Source organism: Rhinolophus ferrumequinum, chromosome 6, assembly GCF_004115265.2.
Source record: "Rhinolophus ferrumequinum isolate MPI-CBG mRhiFer1 chromosome 6, mRhiFer1_v1.p, whole genome shotgun sequence".
Taxonomy (NCBI): Eukaryota; Metazoa; Chordata; class Mammalia; order Chiroptera; family Rhinolophidae; genus Rhinolophus; species Rhinolophus ferrumequinum.
In genome coordinates this window covers 2272959-2285385 of record NC_046289.1, presented here as the reverse complement: position 1 = coordinate 2285385, position 12427 = coordinate 2272959, and the positions used below count along the sequence as shown (strand labels likewise).

Sequence of the window (12427 nt, the reverse complement as noted above, 5' to 3'; positions counted from 1 at the left end):
ACTGACTCAGAAGGGCTGGTTCATTATATTATACTCTGCCTCTTATGTTGGCTGATCTGGTTTCTTGTGTTCTCTTTTGCCCCTGAAGATACGCAGAGGGATCATTGAAATGTTAAGTGTATTAATAAGTGTGCCCACCAGATGGCATAATTGCTTTATTTAAATGATTTAAGCTCATTTAGATTCTCAATGAGTTACAATGATAACTTATTTTAATAATAAAAGGAGATCCCACGATATTATTACATTCTTGAAGAAAATTTTGGCATGCTCAGTTTGCATTGCGAGAGAGAAATTGGTACCATGTTTCCTTTGCAGTAGTAATGCTGCTGCCAATGTTAGGGTAATGAAACTTTTTTTTTTTTTTTAGTTTCAGGTGCAGAAGACAAAGTAATACTTAGACGTTTATCATTTCTATCCCTCACACTGTGTGAACCCCCCTCCCCCATCCACTATCCCTCTGATATCACACACAGCCATTACATTTCCACTGTCTCTATTCCTAATGCTGTACTCCGCTTCTTGTAAGTATATACATACACACACACACACACACACACACACATATATTATATAATATATATATATATTATATATATATATAAAATCATAGTTGGCATTCATTATCATTCAGCTTCAGGTGCACAGCGCAGTGATCAGGCATCCACATCATCCCCGAGGTGGTCTCCCAAATGGGACACGTGTCCATCGGACACCCCACAAAATCTCCACAACATTATTGATTACGTTCCCCAAATTAATTTTCAAGACCCCGTGACCATCTTGTGGTTACCTGACTGTTTTCTAATCCCCTCACCTTCCCCCTTATCCCCACCCCTAGGGTAATGAAACATTTTTAAAAGCTGTATTAAGGCTAGTGCTTTGTCCTCAGCCCACCTATGGTGTCAGCCTCTTGCTCTGCATAGAAGTGCAAGCTCGCAAGGTGTCCTGACTCTGCAGTACCTAGGGAGAGGGTGGGTGAGTTAAGGTTACAGTGGCAGTTTTCATGTGCATTTGTGCCCCTTTTTGCAGTTAAATTTGAGTGTTAAGTGTATATAGCTGATTGGACGAACGCATGAATATAGAAACAAATGAAGCCTAGCGCAAGGCAACCGTTTATCTGTTACCTTCAGGTACCCTCTCTTCCTTCACCTACCACAGTTCTAGTTCCTTAACTCCATTCAAGCCGGATAGACCGTGTTCATTGGCCTTGCTCAGTTCTCTGGACCATGGAGACGGTTCTTATCGGAAGTGCCCTTCTCCCTCTGTCTCCTTTCCTCAAGAGATAGGATAGTGTGTAGAGGTTCAACACCATGGGTCCTGGAGTCAGACAGGGTGTTTGTGTACATCCTACTTCTGCTACTTAGCAGCTGTGTGACCCTGGCCAAATTACCTAACTTCTCTGAGCCTCAGTTTCTTCCTTTTGTGAATGAGAGTAATAATAGAATTATTGGAAAGATCTTAGAACAGTGGCTGGCACATAGTAAGTCCTTAAATGCTAGGTACTGTTATTAGTATAATGGTTGCATCTTTAGGAAGCTTTTCTTGATTTATCATCATCATCATTGTGATTTACTGATTATTTTCCTTTCCTATGTTACCCTACATCTATACTAGTATTATTTTATGTATTTATGTTCTCCTGTTACCTCCTGTGTGTTACTTCAAGCTCCTACAGGAAATCGGTTCTTTTTTTTTTTTTTTTTTTTTTTTTTTTGTATTTTGGCCTATTTGGTTCAGTGTGTGTGCACAGTAAGAGTTGCTCAGTAAGTGTCTGACAAGGCTTTAGGAATTGTGTAAATTTTCTTGATGAATCTCTAATGCACTCTACCTATACATGATGTTACTTCCAATTATAACTCACTCACCTGTGCTTTCCACAATGATAAGTTCTTGTCAAAAAAGCCAGTGGTTTGGGCAGCCAGTTGGCTCAGTTGGTTAGAGCACGGTGCTCTTAACAACAAGGTTGCCGGTTTGATCCCCACATGGGCCACCGTGAGCTGCGCCTCCACAACTAGATTGAAACAACTTCTTGGAACTAATGGGTCCTGGAAAAACACACTTAAAATAAATAAAAGTTAAAAAAAAAAAACAACACCCAGTGCTTTGTACAGGCTCTGTATTTTTTTTTAAAGAATCAGAGTGATCCATATATTTATCAATCATAATTTAAGATTGGACAATTCTCTTTGGTTGTTTCCATAGGAATTTTCAAGTTTTTAAAAAATACTGCATTATGCGATGATAGATTATTTTTAAAGCAGAGTACACTTAAGTCAGTGACTGATTCTTCTGCTTCTGATGGACAGATTAGGATTTCAGCTAAGCTGCCCATGACAACACTGCTTCTTCTTGCACCCAGATGGCTCCCTGGGACTGTCCCCTGTGTGTTGGGGAGGGCTAGTGGGTGCAAAGGCTCAGCCCATGGAAACGGCCTGGCATTTCCTGGAGCCACACGGACTTTGCTGGTCATCTGATCACGTCTTACTTACTGACTCTTGGCCTGCGTGGCTCCTTGCCCCCAGATTGGGACTGACTCTCGTTAACCTTTCATCTTTCAGAAGCAAAAAGCAAGAGTGTTGTTGTCAGAGATAAATAAAGTATTAGAAAAGTCCCCGAGGATGCCTGTTTTCTTTGTTGCAGAATGGTTTGTCTCGAGTAGCTTGTATACCTCTGCTCCACTTTCTGTTTCATCTTTTATCCACCAGGTCAAGCACCTGGTCATCCGTTGGTTTTTGTTTTGTTTTGTTTTTAAGGAGAGTGCAGCTCACAGTGGCCCATGTGGGGATCAAATTAGCAACCTTGGTGTTATTAGCACCACGCTCTAACCAACTGAGTCAACCGGCCATCCTCATCCTTTGTTTTTTATGAGGGCACTTGGGAGTGGATTTTATTTTCTTAGGTTGAAAGCTTATTTTAGCTTCAGGAAACCATGTGGGAGGGTTTGAAAAATGCATGTTTTCCATTTTCATCATGTCCTACCGGCAGCTACTGGCGTGCGCTGTAAAGGAGCAAGGTAGGTAGGTGGTGGAAGGTATTAGAGATTCCAGAAACTGTGCTAGATAGCTGCATCCCTCGGATTATTAAAGGGAACAAGCGCTCAGGACAGGTGTAGAGTAGGAAGGCAGGACGAGACAAGGCCTGTCCAGAGCCCTGTTTATTTGTACAAATGGCAGTAGTCATTGGGAACGGACTAGTCTTAAACATTCTGTGGAGAAGAGACCCAGTCCTATTGTGCTGTCGCTGTCACAGGTAGGTGACAGGAGCTGCTTCCTGGGAAGGTCCAGGAGCTGCTGAAGGGAACAGCCTTCACTGGTGTTGAGTATGTGTCCGGCACCGCTGTCTATGAACTCATTCTATTTGGGGGGCAGGGGGGAACGTGCACACCAGGATTGGACCTGAAGCTGTTCTTACCCCGTACCTAATCTGTGCTGTGTTTTCACTTGCTAGAAAAAGACCCTAAAATGTTCGCATTGTACATATCACAGCACCCCAGCATTCGTTCAGCAAATGTTTGTCTGATCCTTGTTGGACACGGGGACAATGAAGGGAATGAAACATTGTGTTTTTGCTAATGGGTATTAGATGGTGATTCTTTCCAAGTTGCCAGCCCCCCATATATTAGCTTACGTTACCTGGTGGCCATTCCAGGTGACTTCGCTTAAGTAGCTGGGATGGAGCTCTTTCTTCCTCCACTTGAGCTTTCAGCCCTCACATGGTCTCCAAGGAAATCTAAAAGATGTGTGAATCCGGTGGGGGCCGCAGGGACAGGCCAGTGAACTCCCACTGATGTGAAGAGCACACACACAGGCGGCAGGCGGCCTGTGTGTTTGTGTGCTTAGACAGCACACACTGACTGGAGACTGCACACATCACACATTCCGTACTCGGCCCGGCTCTGAGATTGCATAGCAGAAGTTCGAGGTTCATTTACTGTTCACTCGCCAAATATTTATTTAAAGAAGAAGCTTTTTCTGCAGGATTGGCCCTCAGTTCACTGTAGATTGTTTTTCTCTCTTCCCTTACATGTTCTTGACTTGAGCACTCACGTCACCTCGTTCTGATCGTCTGGCCCACGGTCCACCCCCCCCCCCCCGGGGTTTCGTGTGCTGCCCTTGGCATCCAGGTCCCGTCCAGGGAGGGCTCCACAGCCGCCCCTCTCAGCAGAGCCACCTCCCCTCACATTAGCTGTTTGTTTTTAGAACCTTAGAGCATGTTTCTTGTGTTGGGCATAATCCACCCTATTGTGAAGTAATAAGCCAGAGACACACTTTGGAATAATTTCCTCCCCCATTTTTAAAATCACCAGTTTCAACTTTTGTGACAAACTAAGGTCACTTAGTTTGTCATTCACTGACTCGCCGGGAAACTGGAATTTTACTACATTCTGAGTGAAGTAACCAGTCAGTTTGTAAGGAGATGGTTAAAAAGGAAATAGAAAATGAGTGCCTTAGTATTGAAATTAATATTGAGTTGTACTATGTGTAGTTACTGTTTGAATTACGTTGACTTTTATCAATGGAAAAAATTTCCCCCAGTAGTAGAATACACGCTAATAAAAGAGTTTGAATTACTTTCAAAATTGATTTCTTTTCCCTAAATCGGTCGTCATTTACACCACGGTTCAGAAGGTGGTTGGTTGTGGCGTGACTGCACGGCGTGCTGAGACTAGAGGCTCTGCCTGCTGCTGGGGTTCTTCTGTTCACTGTCTGTGTGACTGGGCAGGTGAGCCCCTCGGAGCCTGTTTCCTCAGCCCGAAATTGTCATCTCACTTGGGGAGTGAGGTCTGGGGGCAGAGGGAGCAGGGGCTAGCGGGAACTTGGCTGTTTGTTTCATTCATTTCTATGCTGCGTAATTTTTTTTTTTTTTTGAGTTTGTGTTACTCGGTAATTTATAAAGAAAAAGTCATACATGGATATAAGGAGTGCTGTCAATGAATAGTCTCTTATTTTTCTGGAAGAAGACTAGAAATCTAGAGTGGAAGCTCATTCACCTTTGGGGGTGACAACTTCTCCTGGATTGAGTCAGTCAGCTTTCCTTGGTGTTTCCTTTAGTACTTGAAGCTGGCACTTGTCACTTTGGATTGGAGTTTGAAAGCAAGTACCAGGCATTGGTTCATGTAATTTATCTTCAATTTTTTAAACGTAATAATAGGTTGCTTGTTCTTCAACCTGGGCTGAGACTAAAACGAACCCCATTTAATATTTTTTATTTCTAAATAATTATCTTTCAGAGTACCAATAAAATACTTGTTATAATATGAAATTTAAGTAGAAAATTATAATATGAAATGTAAGTATTTAAAAAGGAACCATATTCTTGCAGTCCAGAGATAAGTACTGTTACTATGTGAGTATCTTTAAGGTTATTTCCCTGTGGGATTTACATGTGTGAGCCCCACAGCGGGCTCATATTAGACGACTCCGTTTGGTTACTGTCTGTCTTCAGTTTGGTGTTGTGCGTGGCAGGCCTGAGGCGCGATTCTAGTGCCCGTAGGCTGCTGTGCCTCCGTGTGGTCATGGGCCTCCTCTTGTTTTTCAGTGGACGAGTACATCGCCATCGCCAAAGAGAAGCACGGGTACAACATGGAGCAGGTACGCGTGGTCCGCTTTTGTGGGGGGAGGCGGCTTTCGAGCTAACCTGCTCCCCTTGTGTTCTGTGTGGGGAACAGCGGTGCTTCCCCATCAGCAATGCTTTTGGTGGTTCCTAGCATGTCATGCGTACAAGGCTCTGGTCCCCTCGTCACTGCCTGAGAGGAGTGTGAGAGGACCCTTTCATTCCAGAGGCGTCTGTGGATTTCTGCAGGTGTGCTGTGTTGAGGGTGGCAGGGCTCTCTAAGGTGCTGGACGCTTGCTTCTATGAATATGTGATTTATCAGTTCTGTGGTTGTGTAATGTTTTTGTCCTGACTCGTGCTGTCACACTCAAATCTATAGTGTTTTCATATTAAGTGTTTTAAATCACTTTCAGCTTGTAAAATTGGACTAAGGCTTTCTTTTAAAAATTGTTTAGAGCCTATTAATGAGAAGTCCATGAGATTTGTTTTTCTCCAGGTGTGTGATATCTTATTTCAGCCTTATTTCTAACTACTATTTTAAAAATAAGCACATTAAGTTGGATTAATGCTTTCCTTGGCATTGATCTAGATTTTGTAGCCTATAAGTTACTAACATTTCTCGTTTATCCTCATGACTGAGGGTACCAGTAACTGAGATTATATAGAATTGGCCTCTTTCTTTCAGCCTTGGCCTTATTTTTAATTTTAAGAATTTTATTCTACCCTGGTAGAACTGTTAGAAAAACCAATTACAATAAGAGTTTCAAGATCTTTCAGAGCAAGAAATGTATGCTTCTCCTTTTCCAACCCTACTCTTGAACTTCACCAAGCTTGCCCAGAAAATCATCAATTATTTATTTAGAAAGTAAATCAATAAATGTACTTGTATGAATTTTTAAGGATTCTGGTCTTCAAAAGTGTGATAGTTTTCACTTTAGGGTTGTACTACAGGAAATATTCTCAGGAAAGGATTGCTGAGTTCTCTCTTGTTTCTAGTTACTCACCCATTTGTATATTTTTTCCTTTCTGAGCTGAAAAAAACTTTATGTTTGCATTTTTGGGGCAAAAGAAGAATGAAGAATTGAGTGAATTGAGTGCTTTTATCACTTAGTTTCTCCCTTCATGTGCAGAGGCTTTAGAATGGCCCTGGGGGCACAGAGTCCAGAGCCACGCTGCTTTCGCCACTTTCTGGCACTGTGACTCTGGCAGTCACTTCACTTCCCAAGCCTCTGTATGCTAATTTGAAAGTGAGAATGGCGGACCTTATCCCCGAGGGCTTGTGGGATAAATGTGTTAGTGTACCGAAGGGCGAAGGGCGCATGTCAATCGTTTGGGTTGGCTATTTATTAATTGGGGTGTAAGGAGGTGCACGCCCTTCTTTGCCAACCTCCTTGTTTCCATGTTAATGTTGCGTTCACGTCTTTGGTCTAAAATCTCACTGATACTGTTTTTCTAGGCTCTTGGGATGCTCTTTTGGCATAAACATAATATTGAAAAATCATTGGCTGATTTGCCCAACTTTACCCCCTTCCCAGATGAGTGGACTGTGGAAGATAAAGTCTTGTTTGAGCAAGCCTTTAGTTTTCATGGGAAAACGTTTCATAGAATCCAACAAATGGTAAGTAGGTGAGACCACTGATGTTTTCCCCTGGCCTCTCTCCTGTGCAGTGTACCTGAGGGGAGGATATCCTCTGCACGCACTACTCCCTCTTTTAATACAGCTCTCTTTAGAAAAAGCAGCTAGTTCACTGCTCCTGCTGGGTGGGTGCCAGGCCTCAAATTATAGCAGTGAGGCGATTCCTTCCTAGCAACTCCCGGCTGGATGGCTGTAATGCAGCCCCTCCCCCACCCCCACCCCAAGCTCCCTTGTTTTGGGGCGCCCCGGAAGATTAGACGAACAGAAAGGATCTTTGATGGCTATTTGATAAGGTGGAGCATCATGGGACCCTGTCTGTCCGGGGAAGGTTTGCTTATTTTTTAGATTCTAGAGTGCTTTTTGATAGACTCCTACCGTGAAAGCTTATTGACAGCTACTTTAGTGCTAAATGAATTTTTTTTTAAATAACCCAAAAGTTACGTGTGTGAAAACTCTGATTCATCATTAATTGAATTTACAGTCTTTCATGGGCTACATTTTACTTAAGCAAAACTGCAATAATTTGAAAATGTATTGATGAGAGTTGTTTCATGAATTTTTTTCCTTATTGGAGAAAAAGGGGTCCGACTTACGACAAAATATGTGAGAGTGATCCTAATTATGTGTATCTAAACACATTTGATTGTTTAAATGTTAGCTTTAAATCGAAACCAACTCGTTTTTTATATTTAGCTTCCGGATAAATCCATAGCAAGTCTGGTGAAATTTTACTACTCGTGGAAGAAGACACGAACCAAGACCAGTGTGATGGATCGTCACGCCCGCAAACAGAAGCGCGAGCGGGAGGAAAGGTCGGTAACCTCGGGGTGCTGTCTCACCACGGAGGGGCATCTCGAGTGGGTAGGATTTCTAAGAGCTGATGGACACAAATAGGAAAAGTAGAGTGACTGGATTTCCTCCAGTACTTTCCTGCTGGAACCAGAGCTCACTCAGATACTCTGCACTAAACGTTCCTGAGCTGTAGGAATGCATGGGTCCTCTTCTTCGGGCAGTTTTCTCACCACTCTTCCTGCAGTCAGTAGACTTCCATTTTGAATGAGTGGACCTTCCCGCATATTCTCTCCTGTCCCTGAAGGGGGTCTCCTTTGAATAAAAAGGAGTTGTTTTCTAGGTTGAAATGTGTTTGGTAGCTTGTATAAATTCATTTGACATGTTTGTGTTTGGTGTGTGAAAAAGATACCAGTACAATTTAGGTTTCCGCCTTCCCTTTTTTGACCGTCTGTTTTGTATATAGGAACGAGTGAGGGACACGATTCCTGGTTTCTCCTTAAGTGTTAGTTTTCAGGAGAGCTCCGTGAGTAGGGTGCACCTTACTCATCACTCCCTCAGGCTCCCACTTCCTACAGCGCGGTGGAAACAGCTCTGTACTCACACAGAAATACGTTCTGGCCTCCGCTCTGAAGGGTCTACTCTGCATACGCGCAGGCGTGTTTTAGTTCACTACGCTCCTCCCAGCCCCTGTCTCTAAAATGAAGATGTCTGAAGTCCGAGGTCACACGGACATCATGGTTTGGGGGTTAGGTTGTTGGTAACACGGGGCTTTTTAAAATTATATTTTCCATGTTTTCTATAATATAATGTTGTAAATTAGTAATAATTTGGCCCCATCACAGAAGAATATTTTACAATTTCAAATGGAAGAGAATGATGTGGGAACAAATTGAGAGTTGAGGATCACTTCAGGAGAATTCCGGTCTCTCGGCTAAGTCTAACATGAGTGATGCTGAATGTCTCCAAGGCTCTTCCGCCTGTCAGATCCTGTAAGACGGCTGCCCTCGGCACGGCACGCCTCACACTCTGGGTCTGCAGCATCAGCGCGGCTGTTTAGGGGGCAGTATGCTTGGTAACCAAAGAAATGGGACAGACCTGCTGAGTTTTAGTGTTGCAGCAACTTTTGATTAAAATGTTTCTTTCCATTGCATGTTTGATCTAGTTTACTGTTTTTGAGTTTATTACTACAAACACGTGCAGTCTGCTAAGCTAAAATCAGTATTAAATTTAAAAAATAGCTCGGCTTTGTTACCCTGAGTGTGAAATGATCAGAGCATCGGCTGACACGGCTCCGCTCCCACCCGCAGGTGGTTCCCTCGCATGACTGCCAAGGAGGGATCGCTGCGCCCCCAGCTCCGTGTGCACCTTCACCCTGCTAGGGTGCAGGCAGGAGGGGAGCACGGCAGGCAGTGGCGCCTGAGAGGTTGTTGTGAAAGGAACGGCAGGGACTGGGGCAGGATTCCCTCAGCTCCGGGCTCCTTCTCTTGGAGCCTGCACAGCCAGAACTTCCTACCACTGGGCCGTGGGGGGTGGGGAGAAGGGCTGAGCAGTGGGGGTCGCCTGGGATGCCTTCCAGAGACCAAGTAGGGCCTGAGCACCTGCCGCCCCTGCTGTACAGCTGGTTTTAACTGGGGCGAACTGGGCCAGGCCCCTTGACCTCGGTGAGCCTTCGTCCTCTCAATTTTTTTTATTGAAAGTCCCGCCTACCACAGAGCTTTTTTTTTTTTTAAAGTAAGAACTACTGCATGGAAGGATATAAACAAAAACATTTGAAGGACCACATCAGTGTGAGTGTCCTTTTTGAAATTAACTTAAGATACCAGTTATCCAGGCCACCGAAAATCCTTTCCTATTCTCAGACTCGTGTCGTTGCGAGTGGGCAGGTGGGACTTGAGAATGGATTTTCACTTGTTGATTCCCAGTGCAGTGGGACTTCATTCTTGAATAATTTCTCAGTTGTGTCTAACGATCATGCCCTAGTTCTCCACTGGGTAATTATGAGGAAATTAAGTAAATGTCTTCAATTTGATGTTTTCAGTTCAGAGGTGAGAGGAAGCACTTTACGTGTATAACGCGGCAGTGTTCTAGGCCTGGTTTGGGAGTTAGAAACCTATTTTAATAGTTCTTTTTTTAATCATTTAGACTAAAAGAACTATGGGTTCGTATTTTGTATGAATTGTAAAAATGATTTTAATCTCAACAATCTGAAAACATACTAATTTTATGTTAGAGCTGTCATTAAATGAATTTATTGCTTTTATTTGTGTATCAAGTAAAATTAGTAACAAAACAATGTTTTATTTTTAAATTATTTAAAAAATTTTTTTAATTTTCCGTTACAATTGACATACACTATTACATTAGTTTTAGGTGTGTAGCATAGTGGTTAGACATTTATATAACGTACAAATTGATCTCCCCAATTAGTCTAGTACCCCCTTGACACCATTCATAGTTATTACAGTATTAGTGACTATGTTCTCTGTGCGGTACTTTACATCTTGTGACTATTTTGTAACTGCCAATTTGTACTTCTTACTCCCTTCACCTTTACACCCAGTCCCCCAAAGCTCTTCCCATCTAGCAACCATCAGTTCGTTCTCTGTATCTATGAGTCTGTTTCTGTTTTGTTTGTTCATTTGTTTTTTAGATTCCACATATAAGGGAAATCATATGGTATTTGTCTTTCTCTGTCTGACTTATTTCATCTGGCATAATACCCTCTAGGTCCATCCATGTTGTTGCAAATGGTAATATTTCATTCTTTTTAATGGCTGAGTTATGTTCCATTATATACATGTATCACGTCTTTATCCAATCGTTTATCAATGCACACTTGGGTCTTATTTTCTTATCCATTCAACCACCCTGTTTCTTTTGATTGGAGCACTTTATCCATTTATATTCAAAGTAATTATTGATAGGTATGTAGTTACTGCCATTTTTTTCATATTTTTTTATCTTCTTCGTCTTCTTCTTCAAGAGGTCCCTTTAACATTTCTTGTAATAACTGGTTTGGTGGTGATGAACTCCTTTAGCTTTTTGTCTGGGAACAGAATAATCTTTCAGTAACTTTTTCTTATCTTTCAGTGAGGATGAACTTGAAGAAGCAAATGGAAATAATCCCATTGACATTGAGATTGATCCAAATAAGGAGAGCAAAAAGGAGGTATTTTTTCCCCTTTAGGCAAATAAATTGTATTACAAGTTCCATAAGTAAAGCATTCGTACTTTTTCTACTTAGCACCTTAAGTACGAGGCATCACGGTATGACATTTTAAACAATACTAACTCCACTTTCTAGAACTTAGAGTTGTGCTTGCCAGGAAACATGAGTAAAGGAAGTCTGAAAGGACAGAATAGCACTGATGAGTGCTGATCCTGTCGAGGGCAGCAGTCCTCACCGCCTTCTTTCCTGAGCTCAGTCCCTTAGAAAGTGGTCCTGCTTAGGCCCACGCTAGCGTGTGGCTCCTCTTCTCAGCCTCGGGTCTCCTTCCAGGCTTTCGCTGGCCACCGGCTCTGCACGCTCTTGGGCAGGAAGTGGCTACAGGGGCCGACCGACTCACTGCAAGTCTTCTCCTTACTCCACCAACAGTGGGTCATACAAGGGTGAGCCTCACGCACGGTGAAGTTTTAATCGCTCACATCTTAGAAATCATTATGCCAGAGGTTTCTAGTCTCTGGGTTCAGGGGACCCACGAATCCCTACAATTGTGGATGACTGTTTTTGGTGTACTTACAACATTTGTTCATTGTAAACTGTCCAGTGAGAACAGTGGGATGTTGCGAATACGGCTTGCAATCTTGCATTATTTTGTCCACTCATAACATTGAATAAAGCATCTGTGGTACACCAAGGGCCATCCCAGGAAACCCAGGGCTCCTTGGCACAGGTCAGAAACCCCCACAATCCAGCACTGCCTGCCACAGGCCCTGGTGGAGGGCCAGGAGGACAGAGGGACGGGGTACTGGTGGGCAGGACTCCTTAGCACCTTGGAGCCCCTCGGCCCCCCAGTCAGTCTGGAGCATTGAGTCCCATTGTGGGTGGGACTTCTGTGGTCAGATAAGAGTTTCTCTGAAGACAAGACTCTAGTTTCAGGAAAATCGTGAAGGGTTCTCTATTTCAAAAGATTCTAAAGTATGAGACAGCTATTTTAGATATGGAAAAACGAGTCTAGACATATCTAAACTTGAAAAATACATCAATAACATATGCTTTGTATAGACAAAGTATGAAATACAGTAAAATAGAAAGAAGAAAATGAAAATGATTTACAATATTGTCACACATAATCACTTAACATTTTGATGACTCTTTCCAGGCGACTTCCTCTATAAAATGTATATGCCTATATACATAATTCTGAGTAAAAGCTCACTTTTTGAAAACTAAAAAATGGGATCTTAATATGTAATTTTTATAACCTTTTAAATTTACCTTGA

The 12427-nt window shown here is 42.6% G+C and overlaps 1 protein-coding gene across 1 annotated transcript in view; it reads left to right on the top strand.

The window, feature by feature from the left end:
* RCOR1 (REST corepressor 1) overlaps window positions 1–12427 on the top strand; it is a 118741-nt gene that overhangs the window by 92688 nt on the left and 13626 nt on the right. The window contains exons 4-7 of the mRNA XM_033107782.1: window positions 5542–5594; window positions 7013–7174; window positions 7886–8004; window positions 11075–11153. Coding sequence (XP_032963673.1) covers window positions 5542–5594; window positions 7013–7174; window positions 7886–8004; window positions 11075–11153 — 413 coding nt within the window. The remainder of the gene's footprint in view (window positions 1–5541; window positions 5595–7012; window positions 7175–7885; window positions 8005–11074; window positions 11154–12427) is intronic.